This window comes from Urocampus carinirostris, chromosome 7, assembly GCF_059441175.1.
Source record: "Urocampus carinirostris isolate Australia breed hairy pipefish chromosome 7, RoL_Ucar_1.0, whole genome shotgun sequence".
In the NCBI taxonomy this organism is placed as follows: Eukaryota; Metazoa; Chordata; class Actinopteri; order Syngnathiformes; family Syngnathidae; genus Urocampus; species Urocampus carinirostris.
This window is the reverse complement of record NC_142355.1, coordinates 45,437,230-45,455,669: the sequence shown is the minus strand read 5'-3', so window position 1 is coordinate 45,455,669 and position 18,440 is coordinate 45,437,230. Positions and strand designations below refer to the sequence as shown.

The 18,440-nt window shown below is 44.9% G+C and overlaps 1 protein-coding gene across 2 annotated transcripts in view; it reads right to left on the bottom strand.

Moving 5' to 3' along the window:
• Positions 1-18,440, bottom strand: part of LOC148363440 (uncharacterized) — a 55,394-nt gene that overhangs the window by 11,610 nt on the left and 25,344 nt on the right. For both annotated transcript variants that reach the window (XM_088341102.1, XM_088341100.1), the window contains exons 13-16: positions 10,689-10,713; positions 5,704-5,986; positions 404-553; positions 286-333 (exon numbers count right to left, since the gene is read on the bottom strand). In XM_088341102.1, the coding sequence (XP_088197228.1) occupies positions 286-333; positions 404-553; positions 5,704-5,986; positions 10,689-10,713 (506 nt within the window). The remainder of the gene's footprint in view (positions 1-285; positions 334-403; positions 554-5,703; positions 5,987-10,688; positions 10,714-18,440) is intronic.

The following is an 18,440-nucleotide window of genomic DNA, read 5'->3' as shown; positions in this document are numbered from 1 at the left end:
GGTCTTTGGATAATCTGGTAGGAAATGAGTATCTTACACATTTTTAAGTGTATAGCATACATTTGTATGCATTTTTGTTTATTGTTAAGTTTTTCTTTTATATAATAAAATAGTCTGTTTTTTCGTGCAATTTTTTTCTATCAATCCAAAACTAAAATATTTGGATATACGAGGAAATTAAAAATGTCTTTTTTAATAATCCGATTCATCGATCGATCAAAAGAATAATCAACCTATTTGTTACTTGTAGCCCCAATTGATTCAACTACTTTTTTGTTAACTCACTCATTGACTTGATGATCCTGTTGTTGCTCCTCTTCCAAAACTTGTAGTCTAAAAAATTGAGCATATTCATGAGACTTTTGTTTTTGCTTCTAAAAAAGTGATGAAAAAGAGCACCTACCCGGCACCAGGCTCTTCCATTGTCTCTTGGCTCCCCAGCGAGAGTTTAATGGACTGGCCCTCACTAGCCAGCTGCCACACAGCCATCTCGGCCGTCTGCCTCGCAACTTCTGCTGCCATGACAGCCATTTCCATGCGCTCCTGCAGCAGACTAACAAAATGGTTCATCCTCAAAGTCATGAAGGGAGAATCGCTCTTGTGCCATCATAGAGTTTTGATTTCCTTAAGTACTGTATAGTTATACTGTTATTATGACTGCGGAAAAATCTCGAATACAGTGCCTTGCTGAAGTATATATCCTGTTAGGGTCTGGCAGACCTCCCACCACCAGAGGGCCCCAACTGTCAATTTGAACTGGGCACAAGTGTGTCCAATTATCACACACCTGTTCCCAATTATTCTGAATTGTTGTTCAGAAAATTTGGTCGGGTCTTTTTAAGTTTTACTGTCATCCTCTATGGCACTTTATTTCCACCACCATGTTACGTGTGTTGGTTTTGTGTTTTCTTTCTTACTTTGCTTGTCACAATCACCCGGATCGGGAACACCTGTGTTCAGGATTTGGCGCCAATCGGGCAGCGCTATCGGCCGAAGAGCGCCGGCGGCGGGTTTCTGAGGGACTTTGTCTTTATTGCGGCGGCAGGGGGCATCGAATCTCAACGTGTCCGTCAAAAGGGGGGGCTCGTCGGACAACGGAGGCGTCCGATTAAGGTCTGCCCTTATCCCGTCCTCCGACACCTCTCGACCTTCGCTCGAGGTGCATCTCTTGATTGCTGGTTCCCCACAGAGAGTTTCCGCGCTAGTGGATTCCGGGGCCGAAGCTAACATTTTGGACCTCTCCGTCGCCCACAAACTCAAGGTCCATTGAATTCCCTCGCTACTCCTATCACAGCCCGAGCACTAGATGGCCGTCTTCTGGGCACAGTTACCCATGTTACCGAACCAATGGAGATGAGACTTTCTGGCAATCATAGAGAGCAAATTCGGTTCCACCTGCTCCCATCCCCCGGCCAGCCACTCGTTTTGGGCCATCCATGGCTGGTACGGCACAACCCTCACTTTGAATGGCGTTCGGGGACCGTCATGGAATGGGGCGTTGAGTGCCATCAAACCTGTCTACGTTCTGCATATCACCCCGACCGACCCGTGGCTTCCAAGTCTCCTCCTGACCTGTCCAAGGTCCCTGCCTGCTATCACCACCTACAGGAAGTTTTTAGCAAAGCCAAGGCCACTTCCCTTCCTCCACATCGCCCCTATGACTGTGCTATCGACCTTCTGCCTGGCTCTACTCCCCCGCGGGGTTGTCTCTATTCCCTTTCTGCACCCGAAAGACAGTCAATGGAGGAATACATCTCAGAGGCCTTGGCAGCCGGAATAATTCGGCCATCCTCTTCCCCGGCTGGAGCTGGGTTTTTCTTTGTTGGCAAGAAAGATGGTTCTTTACGACCGTGCATTGACTACAGGGGCCTTAATGACATAACAGTTAAGAATCGCTACCCTTTACCACTGCTCGCCTCCGCCTTTGAACTGCTGCAAGGGGCCACGGTGTTCACTAAACTGGACCTCAGAAACGCTTATCATCTGGTCTGTATCCGGGAGGGAGATGAATGGAAAACGGCCTTTAACACTCCCACGGGGCACTACGAATATTTAGTCATGCCTTTTGGTCTAACGAACGCCCCCGCCGTCTTCCAGTCCCTTATCAACGACGTGCTGCGTGATGTGCTCAACAAGTTCGTGTTTGTCTACTTGGATGACATTCTGATTTTCTCTAAATCCCTGGAGGAACACACGCAGCACGTCCAACTTGTCCTTCGACGACTCCTGGAAAACTCCCTCTTCGTTAAGGCTGAGAAGTGTGAGTTCCACGCCTAAACCGTGTCATTCCTGGGGTATATCATCGTGGAGGGGAGATTACAGATGGATCCTGCAAAGGTGTCGGCAGACACCTCCTGGCCTGTCCCCACGGATCGCAAGAAGCTCCAACAGTTCTTAGGTTTCGCCAATTTTTACCGACGATTTATTTGGAACTATAGCACGGTAGCGGGTCCCCTGACGGCTCTCACTAGTCCCAAAGAAACATTCAGATGGTCTCCTGCGGCTGACAAAGCATTCACCACCCTCAAGGCTCGATTGTCGACGGCTCCCATCCTCCAAGTACCTGACCCGGGGCGTCAGCTAGTTGTTGAAGTGGATGCCTCGGACATAGGAGTTGGAGCTGTTCTCTCTCAAAGGTCGACCGAGGACCAAAAGATGCACCCCTGTGCATTCTTTTCACGTCACTTATCCCCTGCCGAACGCAATTATGACGTGGGGGATCGTGAGCTGCTAGCAATAAAATTGGCCCTTGAGGAATGGCGCCACTGGCTGGAAGGGGTGCCAGTTCCGTTCCTAGTTTGGACTGACCACGAGAATTTTGAATACATCCGTTCTGCTAAACGTTTGAACCCGAGACAATCCTGCTGGTCACTCTTCTTCACCCGTTTCAACTTCACCCTTTCCTACCGCCCCGGGTCCCGCTATGTCAAGCCAGATGCCCTCTCTCGCCAGTTTCAAAAGGAGGACAATCATTCCGACAGCCATCCTTCCTGAGTCCCGGTTACTGGCCACTCTCACCTGGGACATCGAGGACTGCGTTAAAGAGGCCCTCCAAGACCAAGCAGGCCCCAGTACTTGTCCAGAGGGGGCGGCTATTCGTCTCGGAAGCCTCTCGCCTCTCCTGTCACCTGGGTGCTACCCGCACCAGCAACTTCCTGGCCCGACGTTTCTGGTGGTCCTCATTGGCAAAGGATGTTCAGGAGTACGTCGGGGCTTGCCAAACCTGAAGGCTTCGAATCGACCCCCTGCCGGATTGCTTCAGCCATTACCAGTCCCCAGTTGTCCTTGGTCCCACATCTCCCTGGACTTCGTTACTAGGCTGCCTGCCTCGGAAGCGATGACAAGCATTTTGATGATTGTGGATCGGTTCAGCAAAATGGTCCACTTCGTGGCCTTGCCCAAACTTCCGTCCGCCAAAAGACATTGTTTCAGACCGAGGTCCCCAATTTGCCTTGGGATTTTGGAAAGAGTTCTGCCGTCTCCTGGGGGCCTCGGTCAGTCTCTCGTCCGGGTTCCATCCGCAATCTAATGGACAGTCTGAACGCCTCAATCAAGAACTGGAGACGGCTCTCCACTGCCTGGTTTCCCGTGAGCATCTTTCCTGGGCGCAACAGCTGGTATGGGTGGAATACGCCCACAACTCCCTTGTCTGCTCCTCACCTGGCATGTCTCCCTTCCAGTGCGTCTATGGCTACCAGCCACCCTTGTTCCCCAACCAAGAGGAAGAGGCTTCCTGTCCGTCAGCTCTTGCAAATGCCCGTCGCTGTCGTCGCACTTGGGCTCAGGCACGGGCTGCTCTTCTTCGGGCCGTCCAAGGTTATTCAAAGGGCTAACCGAAGAAGAATTCCGGCTCTAACGTACCAGGTGGGCCAGCAAGTATGGTTGTCCACCAAGGACCTTCCACTCCGGGTGGAGTCCAAGAAGTTGGCTCCCCGATTCCTGGGACCGTTTCCGGTGGACAAAATTATCAGTCCGTCGGCAGTCCGCCTGCCCAGCACCATGAGGGTCCACCCGACGTTTCATGTTTCCCGCATTAAGCCTGTCCGCCAGAGCCCCCTGGTCCCTGAAGTCCCTCCCCCCCCCCAGCCCCTCGCTTCCTGGATGGTGACCCTATCTACACCGTGCGACGTCTGCTCCGCTCTCATCGTAGAGGACGTGGTCTCCAATATCTCGTGGACTGGGAGGGATATGGCCCGGAGGAACGGTCCTGGATCCCCACCCGGCAGATCCTGGATCGCTCGCTCATCTCCGAGTTCCACCGCCAGTATCCAGATCAACCTGCTCCTCGCTGAGGTCGTCCTAGGGGTGTCCGGCCAATGACTACATCTCCGCCGGGTCCATCATCGACTACGCCGCCTGAAGACGACGATGGAGCATCGGTCCGCTCAGAGGAGTTCTAACTGGCCAGCCTGTCGGATTATGTTCCTACATGTTGGATTATACTTTTGCTTGTTGGATTATACTCTTGCCTGTCGGATTATTTTTTTTTCCCGTTTTTCTGGGGACTTCTGTAGCCGTCCCTTGAGGGGGGGGTTCTGTCACAATCACCAGGATCGGGAACACCTGTGTTCAGGATTTGGCGCCAACAGCCAGGACAGCTGATTGGCGCACCCTTTACATTTAAATCCCCAGCTTCCGGTAACACTTTTATCCGATTGTACTATGCGATCTGTTGCCATCTGCTCAGAAAGCCCGTACCTCCGACTCTTTGCCTGCCTCCTGTTTTTCTACCTGATCTCCGTTGCCAACCCGTTTCCGAATCTGCCTACGACCTGCCCCGCCCGCCTGACTCCTGATCTCTCTTCCGAACACAACGACGCCCTTCTTCTCCAGCCCCAACCAACAACACGACGACTACGCCTGTCCGCAACCATTCCCGCCAAGTCTTCACCCGCCTGTCAAGTCTCGACAATCCGTCAAACAACGGATCGAAGATTCACGTCTTGTCATTTCTTCCTTCCAATAAAAACCAAGAAACGAGTGCAAGTGATCTCAGTTTTCCTTCCGTCCTGCATTTTCTATTTCCGGTTTCAGTCGTTGTTTCTAGTTTGGACTTTGTCACGTTTGGTTTGTTTTTTGTTCCTAGTTTTTTGTTTAGACTTTTATTTAGTTACTCTATGTCCACTTCTTTGTTTGCTACTTTGTTACTGTTTTGTTATTATATACAATCTCTTGTTATGAGCAACTCTGCCTGCAGTCCCTGCCTCCCTCAAATGGGTCCATCATCACTACCATCAAATAAAAACAGGACTCCAAAGAACCTTTATCATCAAATTTCATGCTTCTAATTCAGAGATAAAAAACTGAAAATACAGTACTTTTCTTTTTATTCCCATTTTCCTTTTTTGCCCCCTTTTCTTAGTTCTTCTTCCCTTTTTTGCCCTTTTTGTCTTTGAGACAAACTGGGTACAAATTGAAAGAGAAATGGTGCTTTTTTTTTAGTTTGAGACCCCCGCACTAATACACATTTCATAGTGGCCTATTTAGGTGTAGCATGCACCTCTTCGTAAGGGGCAATGACGCTTCATAGGAAAATTCTGTACAAACTAATGCCAGCTACCATTAATCACAGGGGAAAAGGTAATGAATTGGCAAAGCAAAGAAACCAGAGCAGTCACTTTTTAGCAGACATGTGGAAAACCTTAAACTATAACAATTCAACCATTTTCAAGGATTTTAAGCACCCGTACGAACAAGGCCTACCGTTCCTCCATGGTAGCTAGAGCCACATCTTCAGCCTCGCGCCTGATGCTTTCAACGAATGGAGTCCAGCGGCCGGTCTGGGTCTCGGCATCTTCCTGAATAATTTGGGCCAACTCCAGATGGGATGTTTGCTGTTCTTGGTTTGCCTGGGTGCAGTTTTGTTTGGAGGAACTGGAGCGTTGTCTCCGTACTGCAACTTGCTGTGCGTGAGCCAAGGGGTCCAGGCCCTCATTGTCAGAATCCATGTCTTCTAGAACCATTTCTGGGTTGAGTTTGGTCGAGGCTATAGAAAGATGGCAGGTTGTTTGGGGGAGCGAAAACAAGAGTGAAAAATTGATTGACAAAAAAATTCACACTTTATCTCACACAGTGAAGTTTTATTTTTCTCAGGTTTTTGGGGGGAACAACAGCTTAGATGACATTTCTTTCAATTTGAGAACGAAAAGACGCTTGGGATCCCCATCAAACGTTTCAACACATTCCCATGCCACATGTCACTGTTCAAGGCCAAAAACAAGTGCACCACTCAGTCTTTATTACTCTACATTTCTTTGTATACATTTTCAAACATGCACAAAACTATTGAATGGAACTGAGCAGCGATTGAATCACACAAAAGACTTAATGTCAATAATTCAATATTTTATTACACAGTACAATACAGTTAATGATGTGACATTTAGGTTAAATAAAAGTACACTTTACATTTAATATAACAAATAACACATGCAATATTTGCATAGCTGCCATTTAATTAAATAAAGCATTTTGTCCAAAACATATACTACCTCTCAAAGGTTTGGGGTTTTGGGTTTTCCATGAAATGTCATACTTTTTAATTACCGTATTTTCTGCACTATAAGGCGCACCGGGTTATAGGGCGCACCCCCAAAAAAATAGTTTTGGTCCTATATTTTCCATACATAAGGCGCACCGGATTATAAGGCGCTACAATGGGAACGTCGCCAAAACAGTCAGATAGTTCAGTCAAACTTATTACCCCCTTAACATTCCAAAAGCTTGCAAAAAAGCAAATACGTGTCTCAGACATGTACGGAAACAGTGTCTGTCTGATGTCACCAATCACTCAAATGCATCGTTCCAAATATCATTCGGAAGGTTAAAGTCTTGGGATTCAAGAAATGCCAAACATTTCTTAGTTTCCATTTTATTTTTTGCTGGCAACTGTGTGGACAGCAAAGTAAGAATTTTATTGTGCAGGGAAACGGGGTCCTTTTCTGTGCATATGACAATAAACACTTTGAATTGAATTTAGTTTAAAAATAGACTCATCACAGAAACATCAAGATCGTTCTAAAACAAGATACCGGGAAAATATAAAGCCACATAGCTCACCTAAGTTCTCTTGCAGCCATCACCTTAAATAATGATACGTAACCATGGTCTTCTTACAACCGTGAGTGTAGTAAATACAGGAAAGTAAAATATTTACAAATACAGAATAGTAAAAAATGTTTTCTCTATGCCGTAGTGCAACCCAACGTGTGATTCACATTCATCTTTTTCGGCCAATTGCAGGCTTTGTTTCGCCCCTTTAGCCTATGCGAGCCTGTAAATGATAAAAAGGATCCGCCCCCTTTACCTCCGAATAACTTTAGCCAATAATGACTGATTCAAATGATGATTGACACATTGGTTAGGAAATGAACCTCAGCATACACCGCGGACTACTTCGCCTTCGGGGGAAAATCTAGTCGGCAGCAGCTTGCCTTAGGGGCCGGTCACACAGCCACTTGCGGCTGAATCACGGCTAAAATTTTGCGTTTTTTTTTTTTGCCCGTGGTTGCCCGCGACGGAAAATGCGCAAAATTGGCCAACCCGCTGTTCATCGGTGGTATGCCCGCAAAACAGACGCCGGCGACTGTTCCGCTTCCTCATCGCGTCATTTCCGCGTCATTTTCTCTTGTGAACCACGGGTATAAAAGCTCCCGAGCCGGTGTTGTGCCCAAATCCGACTCCTACGCAAATTCCCAACAAATGCAAGACGAAGTGGTTTTGGTTATATGTTCGCCATTACATTCCCTAAAAGTGAGATAAAACGAGGTAAAAGTGGTTGTTGTAGCGAGGGTATGCAAATCTCGGCAGGGATGCATTTCTCGGATAACACGGGGCTGTAGAAATCATAACCGCTCAAGACACAGTCCCGTGAAGATCAAGATTTCAAGCTATGGCACCGAAGAAGCCAATATGTTATTATTGTAATAGTTTTTTTATTTTTATTTTATTATCTTGTTATGAAATGAAAAGAAATGTCAAGAAATAAAAATGGATTAAGACGAGGTCACTACGGGGATCCATGTTCACCCCCTTGACGTCTCGAGCACAACTGACGTGTGCTCGGCAAATCGCGCTGTATATACGCGGAAAAAGGCATTTGACCGTCACACGCGTAACACCCTAATTTCACGTAATAACACCGCGATACAGGCGCAGAACATGCTATTACCATGCTCCACCCACGATTACCCGCTGAAATTTCCCGTCCTACCCATGTGTAACCACGCCCTGGCCGCGGCCAGAGCACGTCGTTCCGCGTAATTTCCGCGTCATTACCTCGTGTGCCGCCCGCGGTTAACACGTGCTCAAAGTTTTGAGCAGCTCAAAACGTTTTCGCGCGGCCAACCGCGTGTGAATTTCCGACCGCGAGTAAAGCACTGCTGTATCTCGTCTATATGGTGGTCTCAAAGCGTCCAACAGCGCCCAACAGCGTCTGCTTCACGGCCAGAAATTTCTGACCGTGGTTCAGCCTCAATACGCCCGTGAAAGGCTGTGTACCCGCGCTCTAAAGATTTGAGCAGCGCAAAACTTTTTCGCGCTGCCACCCGCGCGCGAATTTCCGACCGCGTGTTAAGCACTGCTGTATCTCGTCTGTATGGCGATCTCAAAGCGTCCAATAGCGTCCGCCTCACAGGCAGAAATTTCTGGCCGTGATTCAGCCGCAAACTGCTGTGTGACCGGCCCCTTAGTTGCAAGACTGTATTATAAGGCGCATGGTCAGCTTTTTTAAAAAATAAAGGCTTTTAGGTGCACCTTATAGTGCGGAAAATACCGTAATCAAATGAGTTGTGAAATGAATAGAAAGCATAGTCGAGACCATGGGCATAACAAGCCGATTATTTGAGCATCTTAAAAAATGTAAGCATTTTTAAAACTCTCTTTTCCTTAATAAAGCTGTCATGATTGCTGCTTCAGGGCACCTGTGACTGCCCAATTGGCGCCAACAGCACTGAGCGCTGATTGGTTCAAAGACTTTTTTTAAACTCCCCGTCAGACTGTTTGCGAACCTATGCTCCCAGCTAGGCAAGCTCCATACCTTCCGACATTTTCCTGCCCTGTTTTCTAGTGCCTGATACCTGTTGCCGACCTGTTTCTGGACCCGTTTTTTGACCCGTTTCTGCCCTGCTCTTCCATCCCGACCATCGACCTGTTTTGCCCTGTTACCTGCCTGATACCTGTTACCTCTTTTCTGAACTCGATACCGCCCTTGCTCTCCCGTCCTGGCTAGCGACCAGTATCCCTGCTGCCTACGATTATTCTCGCTCGACACGGAAGTGCCACTTCCGCGTTCCTGGCAACTGCTACCCGTGTCCGTCGATCATCGGATGGTGGAAGCGAGCACTGCTCTCTCTCTTTATCAATAAAACTGAGTAAACGAACGCTACTGGGTCCTGTCTCTGTTTCTGGCTTGTGACAAAAGGAGAGGATAGGCTTAAATACGATGAAAAACGCTAAATATAATGTCAGCGTCGGAAATACTCCCCTGCCTTGAAATGGTTCATCAATTTGATTCCTAGCACCGCTCTCGCCCCCCTCAGCTTAGATTTCTGAGCCACCTGTGGAGTCTGCGAAGGCTCAACACTGTGCTGAACAGTGTTGAATAATCCTAAATCACTTAAAGTGAAATGAAACATATTTTTGAACCATCCAGACACAAACTATGAAACCTAAAATCCTCTTGGTCAAGACATTGAGAAGATTAGAAATAATATTTTTTTAATATGAAAAAATAATTGTATCCTTAAACTTTGCTTACCTCAAAGGATTGGTATTAATTAATTAATTAATTGGAATCTAAGAGACCCCAAACTGCTAGTGGTCTAGTGGTAAAGTGTCGGCGCCCACATTGCCGCGATCCAGGTAAGGTTCCTTTTGCAAACAATTTTTCCGATTTTAGTCCTAGATACCTATCACCTGATTAATTGTTGCATTAATGTATGTATCGTAAGTGTATAAAGAGCCCAATGGTTAAACATGGTAGTTCTAACTGTTGTCTTAATTTCATGTGAGCCTTATGTATGAAAACTATAAGACAAAAGACTATTTTCAGGGTGCGCCTTGTAATTTTGTCTGCCTTACAGTGTGAAAATAAGTTAATATTCTCGTCAGTTATTCATCATTTGATATTTTTCACTTTAAACAAGTAAAAGTCAAACACATCGTTTAAACTATTGGGTTTTTCTCCCATTTTTTAGGGGAATTAATTTAGGTGTTGCCCCTTCGGTATCTTGGCCAAGTGTTACCTATTTTTGGTTTTCATCCTTGGTATATTTAAATAAAAAACATACATTCTAAAATAGCTTTCAACATTTGTTATACATTCATATTGAACTGTATCATGTACAGTAAGGTGAGTTGAATATTCTTATTTCCAGCTGCCTTGCTTTGTGTGTAAGTGCGCATTAATAAGCCGCAGTAGTGGCACCAAGCATGAAATCTATGTGTTGAGCAGCGTCTCAACATAGCATGGAAACGGGAGCGTCCCCCAGCCATCTTGTCCTGCTGTTTAAGGGGCTCGCAGTGCCTTCACCCCTGAAACAGAAGGAGAAGAGGTAACTGAGTTAGGCTCCTGTTGTCCAAACTGTAAAAAAGAAAAAAGATACAACTACTGCAGAACTGGGAAATGTGGCATATGAGAAAAACATAGAGCCAGTGGAGACGATTGAATACTACAAAGCCAAACTTACCTTTCTTCAGAACATCTGTGGTTGCCTGTGAGCAGAAAACAAAAATAATTTATTGCGCTGAAAACGGTCGCGAAGAAGAGACGCAAGATTGGATGGCAAAAACAAAATGAGGTAAAGATTTACTTTTTATGTTTTTTTTTATTTATTCGGCCTCTCTCTGCCCAGTCTAGAAGATATTGCCACCTTGGGATACTGTAACATCAACGCTATAATAGACAATTCCCACCTCGGCCACCACCTCTTTGACCCGGGGCAATGATCGCCAGGTTCCATTACCTCCAGGATAAAGTCAAGACTCGAGCTGGGAACCCCAGAGAGCTGGAATGGCACGTAGCCAAGGTCCGTTTTTTCCCCTAGTACAGCCACTATACTTCCAAGCGTCTCCGTTAGAGATGTGAAATCCCTACTATACCAAGGAAAAATTAAATTTCGCATCGACCACCCTGCGCTGCTCCGGGTGGAACACGGGGATCAAATTAACGTCTTTAAGTCAGCAGAAGCAGCCCACCAGTTCTATGACCAACACTTTCCATCTGGATGAATCGATTTTATTGACAGGTTCTATTTTCTGTTTTGTTTCTTTTCTCATCCTTTTCTACGGGCTCTGTGTGGTGTAAGTAAGACATTGAAGATTGTGAAAAGACACTAACATAGGCTCTCTATTCCAAGTTGACTACCTAGTTTTTAAATTCTGATGCAGCTTATATATATATATATATATATATATATATATATATATATATATATATTATATATTTATCCATCCATCCATCAATCCATCCATTATCTTCAGCTTATCTGGGGTCGGTGGTTGTCGGCGAGGGAAGGTTAAGTATGCATACCTGTCAACCTGTACGTTTTGTCGTACAGAGTACGTTTATTATGCATTTTAAGACGTGTACGACGTACAAGAAAAACGCAAATTTGTCAATCATGGGTACCATCCGGTAAACACCGACTATCACGAAAACAGCAAATCAATCAAGTCAACGAGTTCGAGTTGTGTAGTGAAAGTCCGTCTCTTTTTAGAGAACCGGCTTTTTCGGCTCAACTCATCAAAGAGAGCCGGTTCTCAAACGGCTCACTTGCTTTGATGCATTATATTACGAATTATTATGTTGTATAAAGAAGTTAAGAAAAAAGGAAGTATAAAAGGAGAAAATGAAAATAGACAGGTTTGAGGTTATCCCTTTAGTCAGTATACTACCAACAATAATTTAATGCAGAAAATGAATTAATAATTTGAATAACAAAATGTATTATTCCACTTGATTATATTTGCATGTATTTTTTCCTTCTGCAGTGAACGTCCAAGCTACTTCATTTTTGAACTTTTTTTTATAATAAACCTCATTCATGTCGAGCAACTCAGTGTCTCACAACAAAATGTTTATTAACAATATACAGTGGGACCTCGCTACTTCACGGTTCCACGTTCGCGGGTTCAGAGCTTCACGGGTCTAAAAAAATAATAATAATAAAATAAAATAATTAAATATATATATATATATATATATATATATATATATATATATATATATATATATGTTTTAAGCATTTTTGAAGGGGCGTCGTTACTTCGCAGATTTTCACTTTTCGCGGGTGGTTTTGGTCCCCATTAACCAAGATAACCGAGGGATTACTGTATATGATATAAGGAAAAACATGTACAATATAACATATTAAACTACATAAATAAACACGTTTGAAAAAAAAATATGGTGTAAGATTTTTTTGTATTTTGTAAGGGAGTACGACAGTTTGTAAGGGCATGGAGCCGTGGAGGTTGACAGGTATGAGTATGCCTCAGAAAAAACAATTAGTATTAGGTGAAAATCAACACAAAATTGGTTATTTCTTCAGTGTCAGTAATAAGTGGAAACATAATGCAGAAAGTGATAACAACGGAATAATTCTGGCACGAAAAAACGGCGGAGAAATTCTTCGGAAGATCGCGGAGACAAGGAAAACTCGTGTGTTGAAGCGAACGATTCGACAAAAGAAAATAAACAAAAGAATATAGATTAATATAATTATTTCAGCAATATTATTTTGTATAATGTAAAATATTGTTGTGAACGGCAAAATCTTGAAGCGATAACTGATTTGTATTACATATAAACTGTGATGATTAAAACTGAATGAATATATAGATTTATATTATATATTTGTCGCGGATTTACAATTTCAACCTCGATAACACTAAATTTTGGGGACCCATAGGTCTCTGTTGGGACCCATAGATTTTTGAGCATGCGAGAACCTGGGACCCATCACTTTACAGAGGTGAAATGAACACTGGAGACCGTAAACAAAACCGGGGCTGTCGCTCGGGCAAGTGTGTGAAGCTAAAGGAGCTACATCGGCGAAACGGCAGAGAAGGACACGAAGATGTGCCTAATTCCACCAATATTTCTTCATCGATCTTGCCTGTCAACCGACGCCTGAGACTCAACACGCCCGAACGGCGACATCTTGTGACGATCTCTAGAAAGACTTCAGCTAAGTTAAACGATTCAGCAAAGCTAAAACTTGGTCTTTTAAATATTAGATTGCTTGCTCCTAAAGCTTTACTTATTGATAATATTATTCGTGATTACAAACTTAACCTGATTGGTCCGTGTGAAACTTGGTTGAGACCGGATGAGTTTTTACCGTTAAATGAGGCTTCTCCTCAAGACTACGTGAGTTGTCATGTAGCACGCTCTTTGAAGAAGGGTGGCGGTATTGTGCTAATTTCTGAAAAAATATTCAAACTTACTCCCCGTACCTCTAATAATTAATAATAAATAATAAATAAGGCGTTTGAGGCTGTTGTTATGCAGTCCTCCCTATTGTCAATTTATGTAGTAACTATTTACCGCGCACCCGGACCATACGCAGTTTTCTTAGATTAATTCTCTGAACTGTTGTCTGACCTAGTAACCTATGCAGACAAAATAATAATTATGGGGGACTTTAACATTCATATGAACTCCCCACTCAGTTCACTTACTGTTGCGTTTCGGTCTCTAATTGATACATTTGGTTTTAATCAACTGGTTGATTGCCGACTCATAAAGATGGAAACACGCTAGACTTGGTTCTGACTCGAGGACTTTCAACCTCAGACGTGACGATGCTACCGTGTAATACCATTATTTCTGATCTTTATTTAGTTACATTTGAAGTGCTGGGTAAATGTAGTAATAAAAAAAACTGAAGGATAGTTTCTAAGCTCTCTGATCTTCTTTCAGGAACAGTTACGTTGACTCACTCATGAATGAGTTTAATGCCACCCTGGCTAGTGTTCTGAATTCAGTAGCGCCCATACGGCTTAAATCATGACCTAAAAGAGACACGCCTTGGTTTAATAATGAAACTAGATTTCTTAAACAAGAAAGCAGGAAATCTGAAAGAAAATGGCGCGCTACCAAGCTTGAGTGTGACAACTTGTTAAAGTATAAAGCAGCCCTTGCCTCCGCAAAATCAGCTTATTTTTCGAAGGTGATTGCGGCACAGAAGAATAACCCTAAAATCCTTTTCGACACTGTAGTATTGCTAACGAGGCAACAAATTATCCCAGATAGTTCTACCCTTTCAGCCCATGACTTTATGGTCTTCTATAATAAGAAGATTCTATGCACACGAGAAGAAATTTCTAAAGACTCTGTTAATACATCACATATTAAAGAGCTGAAATCTATAGATGCGCGACATGGTGGCTGTCCAGAGAATTTTTGCCGATTTAGTGATCTGTCACTTGATAATATTAAACAGGTGGTGAATACGGCCAAACCGACGACTTGCCTGTTTAGCCCGCTTCCGGGTTCGCTGATCAAAGGTCTTTTTGGGTCCTTGGACCCTCAGTTCTAAATATTATAAACATATCACTCTCCTCAGGTGTAGTTCCAGAAGCTTTTAAGTCTGCTGTTATTAAACCTACACTGAAACGACCCAACCTTGTTCCAGACAGCTTATGTAAATAAAGACCTGTGTCAAACCTACAGTTTCTTTCTAAAGTACTTGAAAAAAGTGTGGCACAGCAGCTAAATGATTTTAGATCCGATAACAATCTTTTTGAATCAATGCAATCAGGATTCAGGGCTAACCACTCGACTGAGACAGCCCGGATAAAGGTAGCCAATGATTTTCTACTAGCAATGGACTCCGGCGCTTCATCACTCTTGCTGCTGGACATTAGTGCTGCTTTTGACACTGTGGACCATAATATCTTACTATAACAGTTGGAAAAATGGATTGGTCTCTCAGGAAGTATAACATCAGTTTCCATTGATAGGCAGATGACTCTCAACAATATCTTCCGATGGAGGAAACTGCCACACTAAATTGTAGAAATTTGGAGGCCTGCCTCACTGAGATAAAAGAGTGGATGTCACTCAACTTCTTGCGCCTTAACTCTGAAAAGACCGAAATGTTAGTTATTGGACTTGTTCTCAAAAACTGCTCTGAACATTGACAAATGTAAGATAACCCAGAGTGACTCAGTTAAAAATTTTGGTGTCATATTTGACCCCTATCTGTCCTTTCAAACACACGTGAAGAATATTACTGGAACAGCTTTCTTTCATTTTCGCAACATTGCTAAAATTTATGCTGTCTCAGTCAGATGCGGAGATTATAATTCACGCGTTTCTTACTTTTCGTCTCGATTACTGTAATGCACTACTCTCCGGTCTCCCGAAGTCCAAAATCAAGAGCCTTCAGCTGGTACAAAATGCTGCAGCGAGGCTTTTAACTAAGACAAGAAAGTTTGATCCCGATTTTAGCTAACCCGCATTGGCTCCCTGTTAGCTTAAGATGTGATTTTAAGGTTCTGTTGGTTGTATACAAAATCATGCATGGACTTGCTCCCTCATATCTTTCAGATTTAATTTCCCCCTATGTTCAGGTCCGGAGCCTTCGTTCTGAAAGCGCTGGCCTACTAGTGATTCCAAGAGCCAAGAAGATTTCCGCAAGTTCGAGAGCGTTCTCCATCCGGGCACCGGTGCTGTAGAATGCTCTTCCCCCTGAGATCCGATCTGCAACCTCAGCGGAAATGTTTAAACCTAAGCTAAAACACACTTCGACTCTATAGCATATGTTTTTTGTTGACAATATCTGTGTATTATTTGTTATTGCTACATCCATTGCAGCCTGGTCATCCTGGAAGGGGGATTACCAGATGTGCGGTCTCTTCTCAAGGTTTCTTCATTTTCCTCAAATTGATGTTTTTGAGTTTTTCCTTGCCCTCATGTAGGTTTTAGACCAGGGGATGGTGTAATAATAGTCTGTAATAATATTCTTTGGTTTGCAATAACCTGTGCAGCCCTTTGAGACTCTTTGCGATTAAGGGCTGTACAAATAAAAATGACTTGACTTGACTGGATGTCGGCTTCCATGGCCTCGCCAAACTCCTCCCATGCCCAAGTTTTTGCCTCGGCAACCGCCGAAGCCTCATTCCACTTGGCCAGCCGATACCTGCCAGCTGCTTCCAGAGTCCCACAGGCCAAGAAGGCCTGATAAGACTCTTTCTTTAGCTTGACGGCATCCCTCACCGCCGGTGACCACCAACGGCTATGAGGGTTGCCGCCGCGGCAGGCACCAACAACCTTACGGCCACAGCTCCGAACAGCCGCCTCGACAATGGAGGCGCGGAACATGGTCCACTCGGACTCAATGTCCCCCGCCTCCCTCCGGACATGGGCAAAGTTCTGCCGGAGGTGTAAATTGAAACTTCTTCTGACAGGAGATGCTGCTAGCCGTTCCCAACAGACCCTCACAACAGGCTTGGGTCTGCTGGGTCGGACCGGCATCTTCCCCACCAGGTGGTGATCAGTTGACGGTTCCGCCCCTCTCTTCACCCGAGTGCCCACAAACAGCAGTCAAGACCCGTCCCCCCACCGAAGGCGGAGGGAGGCTACCCTCTCGTCTACCGGGGTGAACCCCAACGTACAGGCGCTGAGCCGTGGGGGAACTAATATGCCCACGCTCTGCGCCTCTCACCACGGGCAACTCCAGAGTGGAAGAGAGTCCAACACCTCTCGAGAGGACTGGTACCAGAGCCCAAGCCGTGCGTGGAGGTGAGTCCGACTATATCTAGTAGGGAACTCTCAACCTCACACACCAACTCGGGTTCCTTCCCTGCCAGAGAGGTAACATTCCATGTCCCAAAAGCCAATTTCTGTAGCCGGGGATTGTCGCGCCAAGGACCCCTCCCTTGGCCGCTACCCAGCTCTCTACGCACCCGACCTCTTTGATCCCTCCTACGGGTGGAGAGCCCATTGGAAGAGGGTCCCACGTCGTCCCTTCGGGCTGTGCCTGGCCGGACTCTGTGAGCAAAGGCCGCCAGGCGCTCGCCAGCGGACCCCACCTCCAGGCCTGGCTCCAGAAGGGGGCCCCGGTAACCCGCATCCGGACGAGGGAAATTGTGGCCCAATGTTTTTATTCTTCATAAAGGGTCTTATGATCTGTGTTTTGTCTGGCCACTCACCTAGAACCTGTTTGCCATGGGTGACCCTACCAGGAGCTTAAAGCCCCCGACAACATAGCTCCAAAGACCATTGGGACACACAAACTCCTCCACCACGATAAGGTAGCAGATCATGGAGGAGTATATTTATTTATTTTATTTATTTTATATATATATATATATATATATATATATATATATATATATATATGTATATACATACACAGTGAAGAAAATGAGTACAGTATTTAAACACCCTGCTATTTTGCCATTTCTCCCATTTAGAAATCATGGAGGGGTCTGACATTTTCATTGTGCGTGCATGTCCACTGTGAGAGAGATAAACTAAAAAGAAAAATCCAGAAGCGACAATGCATTAACGATTTATTTGTGTGATATAACTGCAAATAAGTATCTGAACACCTGAGAAAATGAATGTTAATATTTGGTACAGTCGTCTTTGTTTGCTATTACAGAGGTCAAACGTTTCCGCTAGTTTTTCAACAGGTTTGCGCACACTACAGGAGGGATCTTGGCCCACTTCTCCACACAGATCTTCTCTACATCAGTCATGTTTCTGGGCTGTCACTGAAAAACACAGAGTTTAAGCTCTCTCCAAAGATTTTCGATTGGGTTCCGGTCTGGAGACTGGCTGAGCCATGCTAGAACCTTGATATGCTTCTTACTGAGCTACTCCTTGGTATTCCTGGCTGTGTGTTCGGGTCGTTGTCGTGTTGGAAGACCCAGCTATGACCCTATATTCAATGCTCTAACTGAGGGAAGGTGGTTGTTCCCCAAATACTCAATACACGGCTCAAGTCCTCCTCTCTTTAATGCAGTGCACGTGTCCTGTCCCATATGCAGATGAACATGATACTACCACCCCCAGGGATGGTGATCTTCATTCTTCTTCCTCTAAACACACTTTGTGGAATTATGACCGAAAAGTTCTATTTTGGTCTCATCTGACCACAAAACCTTCTCACATGACTCCGCAGTATCATGCAAATGGCCATATGATAACTTAAGACGGGCCTTGAAATGTGATGGTTTAAGCAGGGGAACCTTTCGCGCCATGCGTGATTTCAAATCATGACCTCTTAATGTATTTCCTACAGTAACCTTGGAAACGGTGGTCCCAGCTCTTTTCAGGTCATTGACCAACTCCTGTCGTGTAGTTCCGGGCTGATTCCTCACCTTTCTTAAAATCATTGAGACCCCACCAGGTGATATCTTGCATGGGGTTCCACTCCGATTGAGATTGACCGCCATGTTTAGCTTCTTCCATTTTCTAACGGTTG